General features: G+C 35.8%; 1 protein-coding gene across 1 annotated transcript; it reads left to right on the top strand.

Moving 5' to 3' along the window:
* The first annotated feature begins 470 nt into the window (after window positions 1–470).
* LOC117340974 lies at window positions 471–26,616 on the top strand. The gene is made up of 5 exons (XM_033902762.1): window positions 471–1,053; window positions 20,284–20,374; window positions 21,165–21,341; window positions 22,709–22,840; window positions 24,669–26,616. Exons 1-5 carry the CDS (start codon window positions 718–720, stop codon window positions 25,289–25,291), a joined length of 1,359 nt encoding a protein of 452 aa, XP_033758653.1. The 5' UTR covers window positions 471–717; the 3' UTR covers window positions 25,292–26,616.

The raw sequence follows: 26,616 nt of genomic DNA, 5'->3' as shown, positions 1-26,616 counted from the left end.
TTAGTCTAAAAAAGTACAAATATATTATATATCCTGATATTCTTTTGAAATAAGACTCTGGGTGTGGCTTTCCAATTTTTTAAATTATTTATTCAACGGACTTGAATCACCCTATAAATAACTCCTTATAATAAAGTTACATTTTTTTAAATTTTCTACTAGTAAATTGTCGACAATACGGATATAATTTAACTTAATTATTTACTGTCCGTCATTTTGTAAACCCACGTGATTGTATCAGACATGTCATCACACCCTCGAGAAAACTCGACACACCAGTGAACTTTATTAATACTACTGATATATATCTAAGGATCTATTCCTGTAGAGATCGTTTGCGCATATTAATAAACTACTTATAGAACCTTTACACCCCGTTAGCGCCTCCCGAACGATTCAGCCAATACCGATATGGACTCGTCTCTTTGGATAGGACGGTTATTGAATCGTCAACTCCAAGAACGGCGGGTTTTATATTTCGCTACGTGACTACGGTTTCATAGTTACAGTGGGCAATGTTCGTACAACAGCAACACGGTCTTGAAAGGGACTTAGGGGAAGAACTACATCGCGTACGGAGTTTCCATCAGATGTTTAGACATTGCTTAGACTGCGACTTTCTATTGAAGTATGAGGATAGCGTTGTATCATAAAAAACAACAAATATTTTAGTGGAAAAACATTGCAGACTTTATTTTACCAAACAGTGGTCCTAAAATGAGGACGCGTTTCCTTAGCTGTACACCTTTCAACAGGTTGTCACTGCTCGTTTCGTTGATTGCGTTTCTGGTGCCTTGTATTGAAGCAGACTGCAATTACGTCATATCCAAACAGGATGACGTCACGTTCAACAGCTCGCGGAAAGTGATACATCAAACAAAAGGACTTCAGCAATGTCTGAAAGAATGCAGTGCACTTTCAACATGTCTGTCCGTCAACTTCGACAGGTCTACACTTCAGTGTACGATAAACACCGAGTCTGTAACATCCACGAATGGACATACTGACGTAGCCCCTGGTGTTATTTATCTTGAGAGGAACCAGTGGGAACAGGTAGGTTACCAAAAATTTAGTTCTGAAAATTAACTGAATCTTGAGCAGGCAAATGTAATTTTCGTGCGTTGCAAATTATAACAGATTTCTCGTGCGTTACCAAATTTTTACAGATTACTCGTGCGTTACCAAATTATACTTGAATCTATCCCTTCTTCTGCTTAGTAAACTGTAATGCGAAAAAATTAACGAATATGCAGTGAAAAAATTAGCAGCGCATTGATACGAACGGGAATCGGTAACGTTATTGTGTCATCGTCTATTTGTGACGTTACCGGAACGTCAACCAATCAGAACATCTCGGGCCTTACCGGCAAGCTCGAAATAAAAACCTTAAAAAAAATACCCGAGGTGTTCCAATCGGAACGTCAACTATACTTCGCCCTTTTGAAAGGACTGATCAACGCAATTTTAGTGTTTTCTCCTGTTACCCGATCATATTTGCACTAAAAAAACTCACGCCAAGTGAGTATTTTGTCAAAAACTATACTGGTAATTGCGGAAGTGGCTGCAAATTTAACGTGACCACGAGGTAAGCTAACAACAAGTGGCTTAAGCGTAGAGTTCTTAGAGAACACTTGACAACGTCACTTCTAAATCCCTACCAATACACGCTGTGCTTGACAACCATCGTTATTCTGCGACAGAAATTTTGGATTGCGAATATATCAATTCATTGATAACGTAAAAGGTATTAAACGAAACGTTTCACTGGAACTATGCTATCTTAGCAAGTATGGTAACCAACGTCGCAAGACACTCGGCATTTTATTTTCGTCGTACTGTTTTTAACGAATTTTAAGTTTTAAAGTCTCTCCATGTACGCAATACAGCCTTGTTAGTTGAGTTATTTTGTTCATGCATTAACCTACATAACGAACTTAATTTGACGCAGTCAAATCTTAGCTCCAAATATGTGAGAACATATTGCACTTTGCCACCTCTTGTGAACAAACGGCGAAAAAGATATCAAACTCCGTGGTTAAAGTGCTTGAGAACTTTGGCTCTGTTTACTTCTTGGTCTTACAAAACAGGGTTAAAGGACAATTCCTCAGAGCTTCTCTTGGCGCCAACCCTCTGTCTGATTAACTCATCCTGATTAATTTCATCTGAAATGTGTAATATTTCTGAGAAGAGCATCGCACGTTTATCTTGATTAGATAATTTTATGAAACGCGTCTCTAAACGACCTACACTTCCTAGGGGTGAGGTCCTGTCAACTGATTGTGAATATTATTTTTTTTCCAAATTCCGAAACTACAACTGACATACCCCTTGGAATTCATATTTTGCATGGTTGACTAGAAAGGTATAAGCGTGAAATTATTATTCTAGTAGTTCTATTAGTGGCACGCATGTGGTGGCATGACATGCACGTGCAGGAGAAATGAGCTAATACTGTATTTAACTGGGTTGAATGTGTCAAAGATATGTTGTTCAGTCTTGGTTATGGTGAAGTATGGATAAACCAATATAGTATTTTCACGACTTACTTTCTATATTGGGTATATTTTTGTAAATAAAGTATTTTCTAATGTTTTTACTTCTTATTTCATAGGACGTCCACTCCTTACACTTCCATTCCACATCTTTAACCAAAGGAACGCATTCGTCCTTTTGTAATGAGAGCTTTCTTTGCTAAGTTATGTTAACGGCGTTATAAGTACATAGTTTTGAAGTACACCTGCGTATTTCGTTAAACAAGTGCCGATAAAAACACACTGTAGATGAAATAGTGAGTGATTGAATTATCTTTGTTGAGTTCGTAGACCAGATCTCCGAAACTACAACTGACATACCCCTGGGAATTCATATTTTGCATGGTTGACTAGAAAGATATAAGCGCGAAATTATTATTCTAGTAGTTCTATTAGTGGCACGTCTGTATTGGCATGACATGCACGTGCAGCTAATGAGTTGGCGAGTTAGTTAAGGGAAACGCCCCGACGGAACGGTCGGGCATTGGAGAAGACTTTGCCCCTGTTGGCCGAATTGCATTTGTTGTCATACGGGGGTGTTTATACCGAAGAGCCCACGTAACAGTTAACAATGATCTTACAAAGTCCATTTCGGTTTCACATATACAAAAAAGTACGGTAGGTAAATTGATCAGTTGGTATCTTCAACAAAATAATGATAATAATGAAAAGCATTGACAATATTGATTGGATCCACCTTGTAGATCAAGAAAACTGCAGACTCTTCAACAAAAGGCGCTTTCCTCGCTCTTTACTAACAACGTAGCCGGCAGTAAGTTGTGTGATAAGAGTGACAATTAAGGTTTCCCAATTCTAGATAGCTGTATTTACATATCCTATATGATTCGATATTCAAGGACTTGTTCCCATTATCACGATTTCCACGACACATGTCGACTTCTGATGGACAGAAAAATATTTTGTGCATATATGCCGCTTTATTAGGACGACGAGAAAAATTATATAATCAACATCATTCTTTTTCAATTTGCGATTTTTAGTCAGATGTGTGCGATACGTATTGATATGTGCCATATATTTGCTAGTGGGCGTAGTCAATGAAGCAAACGACGCTAGCACTTCTGGGACACCTGGTCATATTTTTCTTGTAATTTTACATACAATGTATATTTTTGTTCATATCTGCTCTCGTTTAATAGATGTTGACCTACATGGAAGCTCTCTGATAGACAAAATGTCTAACTACGAGACCTTAGTCGGCACGAACTACAAAGCACCGTTGGTTTGCGTGTAGTTCCAGTCATCCTACCATCTAATCCCGAGACACGAATAGATTAATAACCAAGGACACAATATTCATCATATCTAATATGCTATCTTCCGGCGATATTTTCAACCATATGGAACGAATTCATTATCAAGGAATGATGAAACTAATGAACATAGAACGTTAAATGTACTCAAACCCCTATCAATACTTTCCAATTTTAATGTCAAATTGATAAAAACGGTAAAATTTTATTGATATTAGAATAGATTTTTAATAAGGTCCGTCGATGTCTTGCTTGCCTTGTTACATAAATGTAAAGTGGTTCCGTTGTCACACTTTATGTCTCAGATAATTAATTTGTACATTATTAGCAAAAGTAGAACACTCAAGGTTATGTTAGATAGACATGCGACACTGCATACATATTTACCGTATGTTAATATGACTCGTCTGTGGTTTGGTTTGGTTTGTTTTTGTTTAACATCCTATTAACAGCCAGGGTCATTTAAGGACGTGCCAGGTTTTAGAGGTGGAGGAAAGCCGGAGTACCCGGAGAAAAACCACCGGCCCACGGTCATTACCTGGCAACTGCCCCACGTAGGTTTCGAACTCGCAACCCAGTAGTGGAGGGCTAGTGTTAAAGTGTCGGTACACTTTAAGCACTCGGCCACCGCGGCCCCTAAACTCGTCTGTGGTACGAAATCTAGGCCGAAAACGCTACTCAAAAGTCATTGACCAAGGCCTTCATGTTACATGCAACTTGTTGTTTCTTGTAATTTAGAAGAAGAAAAACATCAATGTAATACATATAGCTTCTTTTCTGTCCATCCTGTCTCGCCTAACAATGTGAATTGTTATGATCATCAGATAACGCGTTTTCATGTACCTGAGTGTTGAAATAAAAATCTTGAATCTTGCAATCGGGCTGTAATTAGAGAAAGTCTTATGCTATCACGAATGATTCCGGTAATATTTAATCACCAAACGACACAGTCGCGACAGACCAGTTATGATTATGAGACAAGCCCCTGTGGGGTATAACGCATATAAACGGATCCCTTTGTTTGATGTTTTTGTGTCAGGTCCCTGTGGGGATGTGGCAGACACATACACTTTTGGATAGGAGTTTGTATCAGGTCCCTGTGGGGAGGTAGCAGACATATGGACTGTGGGATAGGAGTTTGTATCAGGTCCCTGTGGGGAGGTAGTAGAAATATGGACTCTGGGATAGGAGTTTGTATCAGGTCCCTGTGGGGATGTAGCAGATATATAGACTGTGGGATAGGAGTTTGTATCAGGTCCCTGTGGGGATGTAGCAGAAATATGGACTCTGGGATAGGAGTTTGTATCAGGTCCCTGTGGGGAGGTAGTAGAAATATGGACTCTGGGATAGGAGTTTGTATCAGGTCCCTGTGGGGATGTAGCAGACATATGGACTAAGGGATAGGAGTTTGTATCAGGTCCCTGTGGGGATGTAGTAGAAATATGGACTCTGGGATAGGAGTTTGTATCAGGTCCCTGTGGGGATGTAGTTGAAATATAGACTCTGGGATAGGAGTTTGTATCAGGTCCCTGTGGGGATGTAGCAGATATATAGACTGTGGGATAGGAGTTTGTATCAGGTCCCTGTGGGGATGTAGCAGAAATATGGACTCTGGGATAGGAGTTTGTATCAGGTCCCTGTGGGGAGGTAGTAGAAATATGGACTCTGGGATAGGAGTTTGTATCAGGTCCCTGTGGGGATGTAGCAGACATATGGACTCTGGGATAGGAGTTTGTATCAGGTCCCTGTGGGGATGTAGTAGAAATATGGACTCTGGGATAGGAGTTTGTATCAGGTCCCTGTGGGGATGTAGCAGATATATGGACTCTGGGATAGGAGTTTGTATCAGGTCCCTGTGGGGATGTAGTAGAAATATGGACTCTGGGATAGGAGTTTGTATCAGGTCCCTGTGGGGATGTAGTAGACATATGGACTCTGGGATAGGAGTTTGTATCAGGTCCCTGTGGGGATGTAGCAGACATATGGACTCTGGGATAGGAGTTTGTATCAGGTCCCTGTGGGGAGGTAGCAGACATATGGACTCTGGGATAGGAGTTTGTATCAGGTCCCTGTGGGGATGTAGTAGAAATATGGACTCTGGGATAGGAGTTTGTATCAGGTCCCTATGACGTAGACGAGCGGGGTACTGATTTGTCTTTTAAAAATCAGTGACTGAGAAAAGTTACTAACATGCACGAACTTACCGGTAAAAGGTTTTACAATAGTTCTTTTATGATATTCAAATATATCATGTGTGTCTGGGCTGGACTATTGCACAGACACCCATCATATACCTGTTTTATTACATAATCACTAAAACACACTCAGAATCACTGAACTCTCGATTTTCTTGTAGGTCAAGAAGTCACCATGACTGTCGTATGGCAGTGTTCAATTCAATTCAATTCATTTGATTGAGTTTACGCTTTACAGCTCATCAGTACATATAACATATATACAATACAATAAATTGACATCTGTGTTACTTTGACGCTGGTAGGAAATGGTAGTACTAAATTCCGAAACTTCACAGGTGTTCGATAATTCGCACGTGACCAAGTTCCGAAACATCACGGGTGATCAAGTAGTTCGCACGTGACCGTGCTATAGTCATTTTAGCCCTGCAATAATTGAAAATAAACCTTATGCGTAGAGTTAAGGAAAATCAAACACATTATGCAATACATATGTTTATTTACATGTATATATATTAACTGCGTGATCGATAAGATCGATATCCTTGTGGTAAACGTGTATCTTATCAGTAATTCAATATGCCTATTGCCCAGGTCCCAATGAGAGAATAATTAAACATTGGAATCGTGTGAAACCTGTCACCTATTTTCTAATGTAACCAATTCACTGTAACGTCAATACAAAGGATGCAATATATTTCGTTCTAGTATTGATGTTTGTGGAACAATTTAGAAGCGTGCATTAATGATCAGTAAATTATTTATAATACCGATCAATACCGTCGGCACTATCTAATCTGTCTATATGACGTAATAGGAACCTGGATAATGCGATAGTTTTAATCTGATGTTGTGTCTGGTAACAAAGAGTAATGCTGCGTGTAACAGAATAGCGAAGACATTCCCAACCTACAAAAGTATGGCCAATATAGCATATGCACATACATTATAATACCAATATATGTAATATATGGGCAGATTCGTTGCTTCAGACTCGGGGTTACCTTGGAAAATGATTGCTACAGACAGGTGGTAACTATGGACAGATGGTTGCCACATACAGGTGGTAGCTATGGACAGATGGTTGCTACAGACAGGTGGTAGCTATGGACAGATGGTTGCTACAGACAGGTGGTAGCTATGGACATATGGTTGCTACAGACAGGTGATAACTATGGACAAATGATTGCTACAGACAGGTGGTAGCTATGGACATATGGTTGCTACAGACAGGTGATAACTATGGACAAATGATTGCTACAGACAGGTGGTAGCTATGGACAGATGGTTGCTACAGACTGATGGTAGCTATGGACATATGGTTGCTACAGACAGGTGATAACTATGGACAAATGATTGCTACAGACAGGTGGTAGCTATGGACATATGGTTGCTACAGACAGATGAACGCTGTGGACAGTTATTTGTGGAAAAAAATTGTTGCTATGGTCCGGATGTTGCTAACTGAGTTTTACCTTCGTAACCAGTTTTTTAACGGACACGAAAAAAGGACAAACAGCGATAGTATACGATTAAGCGGCAGCGTCATACATGTAACAAATTAAAGGTCACGAGGGGTTAACCAACCCTCTCTATAGACAAGGCAGTTCCAATGTGCTTATGTATTCGGAAGTACAATGTTCATAATGATTTTTGTTCCGATACACGATATATAAAAGACTTAAAAGATACCGACCCAATTGATTCATAATAATTTATAGTAATATTATAGAAATAGTTAATACCACCTGTGGAAGAATGAACACACAACATGTTTGTTTACTTTTTTGATATCATTAACACTCTTAATTGGACACGCTCAATTAATTTACAAATCGATATTACACTGTGCCTAGTGTAATCCAAATATTATGACCCGTGAAGAATTATAAATCGATGTGTATATCAATATTCTAGGGTATTTACTGTGAACCGCGGTCTTTTGACAGACCTTTAATGCTGTAAGATATGGATCTTTGGTCACGTGACATATTTTGGTACGTCAAGCAAACGTCAGATAAATAACTATTAATACAACCAAATCTACATTTGTCACTCACAGAAAAGATAATTTGTCATGAATAGAAATATGTTTGCCAGGTACTGACCGTAGGCCGGTGGTTTTTCTCCGGGTAACCCGGCTTTCCTCAACCGCTAAAACCTGGCACGTCCTTAAATGACCCTGGCTGTTAATAGGACGTTAAACAAAAACCCAAACAAACAAAACATACTGCTACTGTTAAAGAAATACATTTCCCCTATTAAGCGGGCGTGAGACATTAAATAGAAAAGAAACAGGATTATTCGATGGTAACTTCATCTGGTGGACGTCAAAGTATCCCTAATATCTGTTCACTTCCGATTGGTGCATTCAACCCCACAGAGAAAGACATTAGACTCGAAAATGTTTAAAAGTATTTCTATAGTTGTTTTGTTACCCGACTCTGCGTGTAAATGTAAATTCAGTATTGTCCACTCTTGACCAGCCAATATATCTCCGATCTAATAGAAACCAGGGATTCGGTTACCACATAAAATGTCATAAAAGGGTCTCTATGTATTCTTACAGCGTACTGCAAGGCCAAGGAAGCGTCCACTTTGAAGTTCGAATAAACAGTTTAATGAAGATTTTTTACACGTTCCACAGTCTAATAAAATAGATTATACATGTATGTGAAATCGTGTTGATTATTAAGGTAACAAAACAGTAGTTTATCGGATTGGCCTAACACCTTGGGGAAGATTTGTGACTATTGATTGACAAGGCATGAAACAACTGTATAATATAATTTCAAAAATCGTTTTTGCATTCAGAATGACAAATAAAAGAGAACTTTAGCAACTTATATTGACACATGTAAAATGTTGTAAAATTGACATTTGTCACACCATGTTAAAAAATCCATCGACCTAGACGAGCCGTCAATGAAACGTTTATTGTCATGCACTTAATGATAGCATTTAAATTAATTTGTTTGTGTATTGTTCTGGTTTTCGCCTTTATTCTGTGACTAATAATATCTAAACTAAATGATGTTTGGCCTATAATACATAAATATGTATCCACTGATGTCGCATGCACCAATTCATTTGAAAACAGATAATTACTGTGCAATATTTATAACCGAGGGGGTAATTCATGCTAAATGGGTTTGGACCATTGTGTACGAGTTCAAGGCCCGGCCAGGACACGAGTAATTAAATTTATGTCTGAAGCATATGTTAATTGTTATTATTGTTTTCATTATTTGCGGATTGCTTGTTGAATAACTGTTACGTATTTGGTGTCACAATTGCAGGGATAATTTAAAATCGCCTGGATGTCTGTCATGTTTTTAAAACAGAGAATCATTATCCTACCTGCTAATCATATAAACGCATTCATACATACGTATTTGTTTACCTTGTCTAGTAGTTGATTACCTCTATACCCGATTCTCTTATTGAGAACGTGGCATTGTCCGGATTTCGCCTAGATTATTTTACGGTTTCGTCGATGAGAAAGAAGACATATACATTGTAGCTATCCGGTATATCTTGTGTTTTTCTCTTCTCCTCAAGTTTGGTCCTGACGGATCTTAGAAGGACCAAAACTCCTCAGTTTATATTATTCTTTTGATATATATACTTCATATTTTGATTAATTCATATTCAAATGTTATTAATATTTACATTACTTAATAAAGAGAACTTTTACTCAAATATCCTTTGACTATAACCTAACCATTGTTACGTTACACTTTCATCTGCTGTGAATGATAATAACATATATGTAGGACATTTTGTAGATAGTAATATACTTATATCATTTAGAGCGCACCTGCCAACGATTTATACAAATATTTAGTAGATTCCTTCTCAAACACAATATTGAAACCCATTATTTAGCGGGCGTTTTCAATCAACAAGTATGACGATTGAAGTATATATTTGCACAAGTATCACAACGTAATTATATTTAATAATCGATAATACATGTGAATATTTATTGAAGATTGATTTCCTTACGTATTGGTCATTACTTTACCCTTTATTACCGGTACAAATTACCGCTATTATTCCAGAGAGTATACTCAGTCACCTTTCGAGAGTTTACACAAGCCTTGATAAACATTTGGATCTTGTGTCGAGTTTGTTTAAACTGTTACCAATTTTCGTAACTTAAACTCTTCAATTAATAATTAATCAATAAATTACTACAATGTGGACATTTTTATGACGTACATGACCTCATACAAACAATAGAGTGTCTTCGTGTCTAAGAATGGGTTCATTTCAAAATAAACATCTTAGAAAATAAAAACGAAAACCGACATAGAAACGAAACCATTATAAAGTAGATTATTGGAGAGATCAACTTAATGTGCCCTGGTTTTGTCATTTGCTTTTGTGACATTTTTGTAAGTTAATTTTCACGCATATTTTTTTTATTTCTTTTAAATTGTATAAATATTCGAATCAATAATACAATTGTACGAATACTTGCATTTTGTAAAATTTCAATAAATAAATAAAATTGTATAGTATACGTTTAGTCTCTTTGGCATGTATAAACATGTATATATAATGTATTTACATGTAAAATCATATCTTAAGCAAATCCATATGTATATGGGTGTCAGATTCATATAATTGTGTCTTGACACTTGTTTATGATTACCTTTTGTATAACTTTATGGAAATTGACAAATAAAACACAGTTTGAATAATAGGAGGTAGCATAGTTTTATTTTGATTTATTTGTGCTTAAACCAAAAGTATAGGGACATTTTTACACTTCATTGAAAATATATTATCGTATTTATAACAGAGAAACAAACGACGGTGTTTGTACCTTCTCGTCCTAGCTCCTACGACAATGCTTTGGTTTAATAAAAAGTTAATTTTCACGCAAGATGTGACTAAATTTGTGATCGTACTATTTCTCTTGCCTCAACTGGCATTGCATCATTTTGGGTTTTAGTTTAGTGTCCTCGTATTTGTCTCACTAAACCATACTGCCGAAGGCACCCTACAGGAGATCTACAATGTAAATTATTCAAACGCTTATGGCGAACTTCATTCAATCAATAAAATCCATACTTCAATAATTAAATACATTCTTCATAGGCCATTTTTTATATCAAAACTGTCATTTCAACTTACGTAGCATGCGGTACAAATGATTATCAATGTCTAGCTATTCATATGTAATGTAATTATATCGACCTCTAGATGCGTGATTCAGATAAAGATTCCCGTCGTTGTCTATATGCTACAACATCACGTGAAGCTAATTAGGTTCTGTTCAATATTCAACTATAATCACCTTTCTCATTGGTATATACTATAATTAACACCGAAGTGGATTTGATTGATATAACAATGACCTTTGTCTAGGAAAATTGTACATAATGTTTGTCTTCACAAAAACTTTACAGAATACCGACATAATACCGAAACCATAATCAAATCTCAAATGAATAAATCGAAGACAAATTATAAACAGAAGTATTGATTAACATTGAAACTCCTGGAAAAGTACACGAAGATTAAATCCACGTGTTCCGGAAGTTTAAGCGTCTTGTGCTTTATCGACGGCACCCGCCATACAAACTAGGTCAAATCCGGATTGAGTCCAATGAGTTAGGGTGTTAACGTAGTTCTCAACGGAACCATAGACATATCAACACGCATAAGTTACGTCTGGCAAATAATAGAGTAACTAGTATTAGCATATTACGGCAAGTGACTATCGCAATCTTCTATCAGTCATTTCCGTTGGTTATCTCGCACTTCGGTATTCTATTAAAATTTCATAAAAGCGTTCTGATTATATTATCATATTTTTAACAGTGAATCAGAAGGCCTTGTTGGTACCTTCTTTCCCTTGCTCTGACAGCAAGGCTTTGAATTAATAACTAGGTTCATTTTCTCCCGTACCTATATTGCATGATCACAAGAGGCGATTAAATTGTGGATATTATATTTCGTCTTCTCTCTAAACATCGACATTGTATCCCTCTGGTTTTAGTTGAGCGTCGTGGTGTCCATGTATTTGTCTCCGTGTGATAACGCGAAACTAATGTTGGCGCTATAGCTTTGTCTCACTGAACCATACCTACTGACGAAAACGCCTAACAGACGCCCTAAGTTTTTTAAACGCTTATTGCGAACTTCAATAAATAAATACATGGCATCCGGAGCAAATGATCATCACTATTTAGATTTTAATATGTAATCTAAATATATCGACCTCTAGCATAAATGAGTTGGTTCGGGTAATGATTACCGTCGGCGCCTATATGTCAAAGGGACCTGCTGGACACAAAATCACATGCAGCTAATAGGATTCTTTTCAGTGTTGGAACTAACACACGTGAAGACATGCCATGGTTTGATGTTGAGGTCAAAAACAAATGGTACCTGTATCAAAACGCTTTACGCGATTTCAATAGTTGTAAATCGTCTGTCAATCACAGAATTTTTTTATAGAAAGTAAAGAAACTTATTAGATATTAGAATCCAAGAAAAAAGACAATATAAGAGATAAGAAGGAGACATGCTAGCATATTTGCGGAAGTATAATCCGCGTCAGTTTTATAAGAAATCAAGGCAAAAATCATCGAGACCTCAAACGAATTTGAATTGTTAATATGAATAGTTAAGGATCTCTCAAGTGTTAATGGCGTAAATACTAATAACGATACAGACTTAGATAGTGGTTCTGCTATATATGTAGATAATGAAGTTGACCACGATACACCAGTATATGATGTATTAGATTATGAAATTTCTATATAAGAAATATCACGAGCAATTCTGACACTGAAACGTGGAAAAGCACATGGGTTGGATGGTATTTTAAATGAATGGTTATACTGTCAGGGAAATCTCTCCCTTCACCCGCGTTGTGTTTAATGAAATTTTAAATTCAGGATATTTTCCCGACTGCATGGTCTAGAGCCGTGTACATAAAAAGGGAAATAAATCGAATCCTAACAATTTCAGGGGTATCAGTTTGTTAAGCTGTCTTGGAAAATTATTTACTTCAATATTAAATCGTATGTTATTGAAAAGGAGTGAATCATATGACATTATATCTGATGCCCAATTAGGGTTTCTTCCTAGAATGAATACAAATTGTATTTTAAATCGTGGATATGGATTTTTAAGAAATTGTAATACAGGAAAGTGTTTCAAATGATTAACTTTTGTTAAAAATGAACGTTTTTCGCTCGGTTTTGGATATCTATGGGGAAACCAGCAAATGTACTGTATGCAAGCTAAATGTATATCGAAAATATTTTGACACACGAAATTGTATTTTAAATCGTGCATATGGATTTTTAAGAATTTGTAATACAAGAAATTGTTTCAATTGGGCAACTTTTGTTAGAAATGAACTTTTTTCGCTTGGTTTTGGATATTTATGGGAAAACCAGCAATTGTATGCAAGTTATATCGACAATATTTTGCCAGTTATTAAGCAGAGACGTTCTCACCAAGCTCAGCAACACCTACACCATGTATTAGAGTCATCCGCAAAATGTCGTATATTTAAACATTTTGCGGACAATGTAACACTACCTTTTTATCTTACCAAATACATTCCTAAAATATATAGAATTTGTCTTACTAAGATATAGAGGATATCTAACAGTGTCTTCAGTAATACCAAATATATTTCACGAGTGGGGCTAATATTTTGATATTTTTCACGAGTGCGTAACACTGTTAGATATTCTGTTTATTACATTTTTTATCAACGAAAAACCTACCCCGTATGCTAACTAGGCCTAATGTAAACAAAAAAAGTAGTTTCCCCTGTCCAGGTGCTGACATATATGTCGTGCTTTTTTTTGTTTTTTTTTTGTAATTTATTTTTTATTCAGTTAAACATATATTATCAACAAACACAAGACATCTACATTTTATGGTCATTCACACCTTTCAGCACTGATGTGTATTTCTATTATAATTTACTACGCACAAGCTTACACACACACATACACACCAACACACACCCATTCTCGCCCCCAGAGTCTGCTAAGCTACACCACCGTACTGACCGAGTGACATATGAAACGAAGGGAAGTAACTCTGATGAATGAGAATGACACACCCCACGCAAACACCTTCCCACACACATGAATGTTCTAGTACATATACATACATGTACACAACACTATACACATATACATGTTCATACGTACTACATATAGTCATATACTAACTATTGCATATGACAATGAGCACACATGCTTTACTACACATACATGTACTATTTTGATATCCATCCATTGGCATGTACACACAGCACTTACATGAAAACATATCCACATACCGCACCTACTACAACTCAAATATACCCATACAAGTGCACACATACTACACATGTTGTATATATTATTGTATACATACATATATAAGAAAATGCATATTAAACACACATTCTGTTTCTATTATCCTGCTATTCATCCATGTACAGACAAACAGACAGACAAACAGATACATAGACTAACACCAACCTACTTAGACCGAAAGACACAGACAGACTTAACAGAGACACAGACATACAGACAGTATTGACATACATAAATAGACAGATAAATAGACAAAAAAGGGAGAGAAAGGGGATGGAAAAATCACAATATATTATCAGAGCAACAAAGCAAAATTATTGACCAGTTTAGTGTTTTAGAGCCTAGGAGACATGTCAGTTAAATATATTATGAAATGAAAGCTATAACCTAATTAATTTTTCCCATTTTAGCCATTCGTTTCTAAATCTCTCCTTATACATACCTCCTTTGCTATAAGCTACACATCTTTGTATATTAAAATAGTCCTGTATAGTATTTATTAAAGCATTTAAATTTAAGGACTTGTGCAGACAGCGCATTTTATATATGTACTGTTTAATTACAATGAGAATTTCATTATCGATTTTACCATTTACATTTTGTGTGAGAAGACCAAATAAAAATGATTCTTTATTAAAACCAAAAGGAATAAGGAGTGTATCTAAAAGAGTTTCAAAGCTAAGAAGAAGATTTTGAACCTCCTGACATTCCCATAAAATATGAATAATGGTTTCAATCTCTGAGTTACACAGTGTACACAAAGGCGATGGCACCATTCGAGTTTTAAATAAAAGAGAGTTTGTTGTAAGAATATGGTGATTGATTCTATATTGAAACCATTGGAATTTTGTGTTATTAGTTACAATAAACGGAAGTTTGAAAACCTGACTCCAGTAAATATTGCTTCTATCAAAAATTGAATTCCATTTTCTTTGTCCTGAGGGCACAATATTATTTCTGATCATAATGTTATAAAAGTGTTTTGACCCTTTGAAATGTTTAAAAAAAAAATCAAAGTTTACTGGAATAAATGGACGTGTTATTTCCAGCATGGGGAGAACAGGATTGGGATTGAACTTTTTTACAGCTGAAATGACACTATGAAATTGGAGAAAATTAGTCCGTATTCGATACAGTTGTGTAAAATCTTGAAACGTATAAAATGTACCAGCATTATGATCCTTTATCAAATCATTTATATTTACAACTCCTTTCTTATACCAGTCTTGGAAAAAAACAGACTTTTTGTCCATAGTAATTTTGTCATTAAACCATAATGGTGCCTTCAGATACGCATTTATACAATTAATATTTATATCTACTTCATTTGATGTAACAAACTTTCTACATGCTTTCAAAACATCTATCCAAAACAAATTTTTACATTTCTTTTCACATTGCTGTAAATAGTCTGAGCCACACTGTATCAACATATCAGTATTCACATATGTTTTTATAATTGCTTGCCATTTGGAGGTGCTAGAAAATAATCTTCTTATCCAACCTAACTTAAGAGAGTCTATGAAAGCCTTAATATTTATCATTTTTAAATCACCATTAATGTAGTCTTGAACAATTACATCTCTTTTAACTTTGTCAACTTTGCTATTCCATAAAAATTCAAAGAAAATAGTATTTAACTTACTAATAAACCTATAATCTGGGTTGGGTAGTGAGATAAATAAATGATTAAATTGTGAAACTAAAATGGATTTAATAATGTTAATTCTACCAATTGGCGTTAAAATTCTCCTGTCGGGCTTTCTGATTGGTCAATTATTTTGGTATTTTCTAATCATTAGTTTGATTGGTCAAATCAGCAAAAGTGATATTTTTCACTAGTGAAAAATATGATATATCACTTATATAGAATGAATAATTTTTGATATTTCACTGGTAAAAATGTAATAAACGTCTATCTGCACATTGTTTAGCCATTGAAGCTGGTAGATATAATAAAACTCGATTTTGTAATATGTGTTATACTAGACAACAAATTGAAGATGAACATCATTTTATTCTTTAATGTAATAGTTATAGAAATTTAAGAACAAAATACATCAAACGTTATTACTGGAATATCCCATCTATTTGTAAACTAATTCAGCTATTCAGAGAACAAAATGTAAAGGAACTGTGTTCTCTAGGGAAATATATACGCGAAGCTACTAAATTAAGAAATAATTAATAAACTAATCATTGATGTTATGATGTCTCCTTCTCTTTATATTATGTCCTGCTGTATACGCCATGCTGTAATTTATGCATTTCATGTACAATGTTTTATGACTGATAGACCGTACGGCCGAAAGTAATAAAATAATTGAACTATATATTGTATATAATCACTTTTCTCATTGGTATACACTATAATTAACACCGAAGTAGATTTAAATGATATAATCATGACCTTTGTCTAGGAAAATTGTACCTAATGCTTGTCTTTACAAAAACAACCAAGAGTACCGACATAGCTCCCAAAACACACATACGCACTCACCACACGCATGCATATCGCACGCACGGGAGACCGTACTTAAATGACCTAAGCTCTTGATAGGACGTTAAACAAATAAAACCAAACCAAACTAAACCGAATATTGTAACAAAACCATAATCCAAACTCAAAATAGATTAATCGAAGACAAATTATGCATGGAATCTTCTGGAATTGTACAACGAGATTAAGACCGCCATACAAATCGAGATCAAATCCGGATTAAACCATAATCTGAAAATGTGAGTTAGGTTGTTGACAACGGAACCATTTGCTTATCAACAAGCATTAATTACGTCTGGCCATTACCTTAGTTATATATAAGGTGAATTTTAGTACATGTATTAGCATATTACGGAAGTTGGTTATCGCGACTCTCTTTAAGTCATTTTCTCTCACTTCGGCATCCATTAACATTACAAAAAAAACCCATCTTGGATAACTTTCAAAAGTAATATAATTCTGTTATTCCCGAAGCATGATGGAGGTCTGTAAACTAAAGGACGGCCATTTTCTACTTTATAGAACGTTTTATCAAAGGTAACTTTTCATCTTTCCTGAATTCTGACTCTCAGGTAGTAACAGTAATTGCCGATAGCGGGAATTTTCACTCATACTAATTTCCAGAGCTGTATAAATCATATCGATTTTATCTTAACAATTCAGAATAATATTATTATATAAAATCTTCCAACTATGTGTAAGATGAACGTTTTTTGTTTGATACACGGTGATGCATGTATGGATACTCTCATATTCCCACTGTAGAAAATTCTTATTCTGTTCATAAGAAACAGGATATGTGATTTATCTTCCGTGTGGAGTGAATGATAACTTTAACTTTCATGGAAATATAAGATAGCAGTTGTCCACAAACAGACATAGGCGATCTTACACGCTTACAACTATGGACCCTGTTTCTTCTATAAAGCTTTAAATGGTTACATGTAAATAATGTTTAATCTTATTTGCGCTAGATTCGAATCACGGTTGTCGTGTCGATGAAAACGCTTGTCATTTCGGAACACTTGATCATGTTTTAAAGTTCCCGTCTGTCAAAAGGAGACTTAACACGAACATACCGCAGCCTCCCAAAACACAAATACGCACTCACCACACGCATGCGTGTCGCACGGCACGGGAGGCCGTTTTTAAATAACCTTAACTGTTAATAGGACGTTAAACAAAATAATCCAAACATCATGTTTTTCTTGTGCTTTTTAAGGGTATCCATGATAATCTATTGTTTGGTTGTATTTCCCCTGGTTTTATTGATTTTAGGTTAGAGTTATAGCTTCATTACTAAGTCAGTTTTCTGTTTTTCACATTTTATTGATAATAGCTAAACCTACTCACCACCTTCTTCTTTCTTAACATACATAACTATAAATGTTGTATAGAACATCGGATGGCTTAATGGTAAAACACTTGCCTTTGACCTATGTGGCCGGAGTTCGATTCCGCGAGCGGAAGTGAAAAGGTACCTGACTACGTGGGTTTTCTCCGGGTATTTCTATTTCCTCACCTCTTAAAACCCCTCACACGCTTCGATCCGGGTCCTCAAACGTGATTAATACAAGTTGTTATAAGTTCTCGTAGAATTAATAATGTTTATATTTCAGATGAAAATGTGGTATCCTATGGTATATATCGGTTTCAGCAACAAAGTTGAATAAGTGAATTTTCCGAACTGTCCAGACAATAAAACGAAGCCATTTGCCAATCCACTCAAAAAATATATACAACACTAATAGATTTTTCCAAACAAAGTATATACCTTGTCTATCCTGACTCGGGCGGCAAAGGTTGTGATAGATTATTCCTGAATGAGCGGCGTGTAACACTGAGAAAGACATCAGTGGCACAGGAAGTGACAGACATTTGAAAGTTTGAGAGGCAGGAACAGTAGATTAGTATTAACGGTGTTTGTCGCCTAATTCGGGTTTGACCACAGACTACTTTACTTTTTTTCAATTCTTGATCTGTTGAGTGTTCAAATATGTTTAAACAAAAAATAATAATAATCGTCTAAAGTTGATATTAACTCTTCCCGCGCGGCGACCGTCTTAAACCCTTAACGAGGCTGGGAACGCAGCCATGAATGTCATTCAAGATGGAACCTAGTCAAATGGCAGTGACTAGATTATTTCATGTTGCAATACCTTCTTCCAACATACTACATGTATATATCAACGTTATTAGGTGATTGGTGAAAAGACCTATTGTTTTCGTTATGTTTCTTATTCTTATTCTTATTATTCTTCTGCCGTTTTTGTTTCGTATTAATCTTTTGATTGGTAAGGATTAGACTAATTGTCTTTCAAGTATGTTATTTACCAAGGTATGAACACGTGTCAAAAACTTTTAAAAGTAGGTCAAGAATCCAATATGGCCGCCATGACGTCATTCCTAAAAAGTTTGAAATGCCCATAACTCAAAAAGTATTTAAGATACAAAGGGAATGCTATAATATTATGGTACATTAGTACTGGGGCTAACTTTCATATTATGACAACTTTAAGCTCAAAGGTCAAATAAAAAAGCTCTTTAGGGGTTAAGTTTGTCTATTTTTAGAAACTTTTTATTTTTCAAATTTGTTCCAACAATTTTTCATTGTATGATGTAGTATGTCATTCTGATGATTTGGATATGTTTAATTTTTCGGTAACATTTGTCGTTAACGTGATACGCCATTTTGAATATTTTGGTTCCATTGGATATGCCCACAACTCACATTTTCTGTATTTTCGAATTCCACCAGTGAGATTCAGCGCAAACTGTAAAAAAATGACTATTATATGGTACTGACCAAGTCTTGTTATCATGGGGTCGGTCAAAATTCCAATATGGCCGCCATGACGTCATGTATTAAAAAGTTTAAAAAGGCCATAACTCACAAAGGATTCATTTTACCGAGGTCACGTAATGATGTTATTTGTAGATAATGCCTGGCGCTAACTTTTACTCACAAAAGTTTTAACGTCAGAGGTCAGATATAAGAGTTTGTTCTGAGGTCAAAGGTCACCAAATTTCCATTTTTTCATTTCTAAAATATGTTTATTGCCCAATCATGAATAAATCTTTAAACGACATCTTCTACAAAGCCAAGAGGCCCATGGACTTGATTTTCGCCAGTAGCATGCTTTGTTGAAGGGCTACCAAATTTTTGTTCTAATGAATGACATTAATCTAAATTCAATGTCACATGTATCAAATTGGCTAAAATCTTGAAACGACTTCTGAATAACCAAGGGGCCCAGGGAGTTGATATTCGGTCTGTAGCATGCTTGAATAACGGTCTAACAAATTTGTTTAAATGAATGACCTTTACCTACATTCAAGGTCATAAAGGTAAATGATCCCTTAAGATTGTCAAAGGTGTGAAAACCCGTCAAATTGTCCATGACAATTTCTAGTTAATATATGTTATGTATATTACAGACGATTGCCGGTCCTTGTGAAAATACCGCATGCCCAACTCATTCTAAATGCATAGCATTGAGAAGCGGACAGACAACATGTGTTGTTTTTGGTAAGTACATACAGTTTGAAACAGTATATTGTAGTGTCATTGTACAGACTAAGTAACATTTTATTAATAAATGTATTGTACATTTTTTTTCGTCGTATATCGAAATGTTAACATTGTTTGTATTGTTAAATTTCTTAAGTAGATTACAAATCCTAACATTGAATGTTTTAAAATTTTGATATGTATTATTCATATATTTACTTACGGAGGTATAAACGGCGCATTTCAATTAAAAGATGTTTTGTTCTCGCTGAAAACAGACGCCACTAGTTGCATTAAAAATATATTGGAAACGAGGACGATCGATTGATGTGGTTGTTTTTATGCATCGACCATTAAAATGTACCTACAATATGTAATTTAACATTTTATGATTCATTTTTGTATCTTTATAATACATTTGTTACCTTTAGTTACAAACATAGGCGTCATTGTATAGTTAGATATGAATGCTTTACGGCCCATCAACACCGTGGAGGTCATAAGGGCCACAAACGAGAGTGACAATAGGTAAAAACGAAACAAAAAATGACAAAGGAAACATATTGGTAGACATATATCGGTACCCTGAGGCATCGTCTTAAGAAAACAAATAGCTATGGTAACTAAAATCTTGTGATATACGCCAGAATCTTTTATATATTTAAAATTTTGTTGAGGTTTCTACCTTTAGTAGTTACCTATCAGATCGGAGTGGGTATCAGTACCTCTTTTCAAACATCAATGTCATTCAGAGGTCATTTATAGAATGTACATATTAAAAAAAAATGAATTAAAATTTAATGTGCAGAATGTCCGGATCCTACCACATACTACAATGCCTATGTAACAACGTCTGGAGTATCAACTGACATTTGGTCAACCATTCAGTACGCATGCGCCAATGGCTACTACTGGGTAGGCGGGAATGTCACCTGTACACCTGCGGGAATATGGCAAGGTGAAGATCAGATCGAAGGCTGTCTAGGTAAGCGACATTTAAACAGATCAGTAGAACTGTACTCAAGACCCGGGTGATCATTCTACCATGTTTGCTATGTAACGCCAGTTTTGATTGGTTTAAAACCATGTATTATTTTCCAATAACCCACGCTCGTGCCAATAATACACGGTAGTGAGTCATGGCTGTTACAGTTTTATATATCTAATATTCACACAGTTTATAAAAGGTTACTATAGCCGAGTGGGCTAATGGATTAATCTTTCAATAAATTTTTATCACGATGCGAGTCGGAATCCTACGAAGGCCCCCCCCCCCCCCCCCCTTTTATTTATTTTTTTTTTTTTAATTTTTTTATCCTTTTTTTTTCAAAATCAATGCCATATGATAGATGCTCTTGATCGTAGTACTGTATTGCCTGTATATTTCATCAACAAATAATGCAATACTCCAGAAATAAATTACAAGGTTTTCTCGGGGTTTCTTTGCTTTTTTTTCTATTAGAAAGAGGTCGATCTCAGAACTAAACAGTACATGGTAGAATAGAAATAATCAACTTTGACTCGTGTCTTGTTGCAGGATATACATCTCGGACTCGGATATTTTGCAATTTTAATTAATAACTCAGGCCTGCAGCCTTCGTTATTAATTTAATTGCAAAATATCCTCGTCCTCGTTGTATATCCTGCAACAATACACGAATCATCGTTAATTATTTCTTAAATATCGTCAACTTCGCTATTAACTTTTAGGAAGATATTTAGCTTTCGCATCAGTGCGATACATTTTTTTTTTATATATATATGCCCCGTCATCAAATGAAATGCATGGTGTGTGTGTGTGTGTGTGTTGGGGGAGGGGAAGGGGGGCATACATTGTTACCCAAGTCTGTCCCGTCCCCGTCCCCGTCCCCGTCCCGTCCCCGTCCCGATCCAATGTATCTAGCTATCGCTGTCCTCACCAAACTGTATTCCGGGGTGGCAGCGGGAGGGCATTTATGCCTTACAGACATTTTCTAGCCTTATTTTCATTTATATTATTCACAGTATTTTTCATTAAAATATTTATTAGATTTTCTAATCACTTTTAAGCATTTGTAGAATAAAATAGTCAATAAATATAGAAACTATATTGACGATGACAATTTAACAAGACCATTCGTTACAACGAGAATAACTTCACAGTTAACTCTAATTTTGTTGAAATCATTTTTGCACCAATGCTGCTTAGTTTAAACATATTTTATTGACATACAAAAATGACAAAGGGATTGGTCAGCAAGTTTTACCAACTTATAAACGACTTCTCCCGTGTCAATGCTGCTGTTGTTGCTGCTGATGCTGCTGATGATGATGATGATGATGGTTAACGTCTCCTAGTACTTTATTTGACAGCTCTAGCCTCTGGATCGGATTGTAACGACGATTCCTCTTGTTCCCATATCACCTCCGCTGAATGTAGATCTGGCAAATGTGTCTGTCCTACAGGCTACGCATACCTATCAGAAACGTCTATTTGTTCAAAGGGTATGTATGTTTATGGTTTGGTTTTACATTTGTTAACGTCCTATCAGCTACCAATGTCATTTTAGGACGGCCTCCCTTGGGTGCAAAATGCATGCGTGCAGGATATGGATGCTTGTTTTGGGAGACTGGGGTTTACTCGTGTTTTGTTTCCTTGTGATAGCGCGAAACTTGCATCGACTTCAAAGTGCTACCTCACTGAAATATACCTCCGGTCACATTATACTGACAACAGGCAAACCAGTCGTCCAACTCTTTCAAATGCCGAGCGTTAAACATATATCGCTCGTCAGGGGGCAGAACCTAAAATTATGCTCACATGAAATAATGCTCAAATGAAGGCAAAATGTGAGGTAGTGTTAAGGAAGCAATAAGGAAGAAGTTTATTAAGAAGATATAATGATATCCCAAATTTAGTCGCCTAATACGACGGTGTAATGTGGTCAGCAAGTACCATTCTTACGCCTCACGTGCAGGGCAAACGTTTCAATGAAGATCTGGCATATCCAATACCCATGTTAACATATATAGTTGAATCAATACGTATAATGATGCCATGAAGTGGTTTCACTTTGGTTCAGGAACATCATCGGTATAATCTTCCGTTACATTTCTTCTATTGAAAGTTAAGCATATTTGGTAAACATAAGTCTGCTGAACGAAATATTTCCGAAACGCGTTTCTTTGAAAAGTCACCTAGAATGAATTTGACCTGCTTTGCACAGTATGAATATGTCCCACAACTAAATAACCAATTAGCTGGTGTTTCACCTGAACCAAGTCTCCGGGAAAAATGTGTTTCTTAGGTTTGTAGCTGTTTTCCTGAGTAAATAACATATGAAATGGGTACTTTCTATAGACGAAAATAATGAGTAGGGTCCTGAGACTTGGAAAATTAAAAATATGCCCTACTACTGAAAATAGAATGACGTATATATGTAGGATTCGAGGTGTAAAAAGGTTCTCAAGTTCACTGCAATTGTCAGGGTAACTGTCTTTCGAGTACCCGTGTGCTCTTTTGTGACATTAAACTTATACAATAACAAACAAATATTCAAACTTTAATTTGATATAAATTTCACATTACTTGAACTTCAAACGAGCTAATGCATGGAAGGGGCGCTAGTAAGATAATGTAGTAAATTATTTAGTTGTGTGAGTCCTTTACAACAGGTTTCAGAAAAGTTTATACTGGCAAAAGGAAATATGGATAAAAGTATCAAAACGTGTTAGAATTTCTTAACACAAACCTGATCTTACAGCAAAACCGAATTAATTAAACATTGCATGATATTTATGTATTATAGTTTCATAGGGGTACGAACAAAGAAATGTTTGCAAACTGTATGGATCGATGTAGCGGATTGTTACAAAAGTGTGCAAACAGTTTTTTCAATACCCTTATAAAACTAAAACAATATTGACATAAATGCTAATAATGAATTTCTGTAACTGTATTTCAAGTTTAAAAACACATTTTATGTACAATTTTACTTATTTGATAGGGAACTCTTTTGATCGTTTTATGGCGTCAAGTTTTTCGCGCCGTTAACGTTTTTCATAGCGGTATGAAAAGAAAACCTCGACCAAATGAGAAAGCTGCATTCTGCAAACAAACAATGGAAAATCTATTATTATATATTGGCGGAAACGTGAAATAACATAATTAAGAGGATTGCTTCTAGCGCGCGAACGTCGTTAAAATCGCTAAAATAATAAGATTATCGCTAAAATGGTCGTCTATGTTGGTACAAAAAGGTCGTACAACTGGCATAGCCTTTATTAACCTTCTCATCAAATTTTTAGATATTTACTTTTATAATATTTACAGATTGCAAGAGCCTGTTTCTTGCTGGAAACACTACAAATGGTGTATACGAAATAACGCCCGATGGAACCAATTCTGTCAACACTTTCTGTGACATGGACAATGGTGGATGGACCCTGTTTGAAAGGCGTTCTATTGGAGACGTTGACTTTCAAAGAAACTGGGAAGCCTATCGGTTTTTCTTCGGTTCAGCGGGTGGGGATTTTTGGATCGGTTTAGAGTTTCTCCACGACCTTACCGTTGCAGACAGTGACATATATTTTGATTTTACAATCAAAACCGAAAACCAACCGTTTTTTGCACGGTATCACAATTTCAGCGTTGCCGATAACAATACTTTCTTCAAATTATCAATGTCCAGCGATTTTGAAATAACGGATGCCTATACCAATATACGTAATGGAGGTTTCTACGATCACAACAGCATGTATTTTTCCACTCAGGATAAAGATAATGATATTTCAAGTACTGATTGTGCAAGTTCCCGTGGGGCGTGGTGGTGGAACAAATGCTATACTTTTGGACTATTCCTCAAGAGTTTCAACGACATGCGTATGTTTATGGGGTTCAATAATACGTATGTGTATTTTAAGGATACAATAATGAAGGTTAAACGCACGAAATAGGATAACCCCATGACTATAATGTCTAGTGGTTAATTTTCACAGAGCTAATATTTCACGGTTTTCCCAGACGGACCTACTTCGCGGATATTAAATTTCGCACAACACCGCCTTGTAAACATTCTGCAGTTTGTATAAACATTCGGTGGATATTAATTTTCGCGCTATTCTCAATGACCGCAAATATACAGTAATATTGGTATTTCATTATGTAAAACTGTTATTTGCTATGTACGTGTATTTGAGGATTTCTTCCGAAATCATACCCATTAATTGTTCAAAATGCACATACACAAGATATTAACTGTAAAACACTACTGAACAGACAATGGTGTATGCATGTTTTCTGAACTCATTGCTAATGACCGAATGTCAGACTGGTGTCATTAGAAGAAGACCCCTGGTAAGCTTCCATACCAGGAAGGTCTGGTGAATTAAAAGTATCAATTGTAATAAAACGGAGTAAAGTACCCGGACCGGGACTCAAACTATGGATCCTTCGATCAGCAGCCTACGTAGAGTCACACCCCCAGATTATCATACTGCCGGAGAATTAGAGACTAGAAATGAGGGGGTGTGGAAGCAGAAGATCTGTTTTCGTGTCTTCAATGTCCCCTATATCGAAGACACCCCTGAAGAAATCCCCTGTGCCCTGATCGGAAGATATTTTTCTATGCACTCAGGACACACATAGTGTGTAACAAGAGGTCGATATGACGACAAAACAGTGTACATGGTTTACAAGGAAATAACGTAAAAAAGAGTGTATATACTAATGTAGTGACATTAAATATTATCTCACTATACATAGAAATATAATAAGTAGAATACAACAATCAACTTGAAATGCAAAGTTTTTTCCTACATTTTTTAGGGAATGTCTCATTCTAGATAATAATAATATAAGTTTCAAACGTACCTACCGTTTTAGTTAAGCATGGCGTTGTATAGTAATAATTTGGAATATATGTTTGTGTCTAAACTCTGTCACTAAAGCAAGATTACATTGAAATGTTATGTATATCGTGGTAACATTGATACATATGTAGGTAATGAAGTATTTTGCTATGTCACATTCCCTGTCGTACATTTTTGATCAGTCGTATGTCATTAATCACATGGTAATGTGATCCTTAACAAAGACGACATATCTGTGAAATGGATACAATTGTGACGTCATAACGTGCACGCGTTGGATGGTATTCAGTATTTTTAATCACGCGTATTTCTCGTTAGTTTACAGCTTTGCATTGTCATAAAATGTAAATATTTAAATAGAAACATCAATAAAAACGTCAAATTGAAAACAAGTCAGCTCTGCTTTTTTG

This window comes from Pecten maximus, chromosome 13 (genome assembly GCF_902652985.1).
Source record: "Pecten maximus chromosome 13, xPecMax1.1, whole genome shotgun sequence".
Taxonomy (NCBI): domain Eukaryota; kingdom Metazoa; phylum Mollusca; class Bivalvia; order Pectinida; family Pectinidae; genus Pecten; species Pecten maximus.
This window is presented reverse-complemented; position numbering and strand designations above follow the sequence as displayed.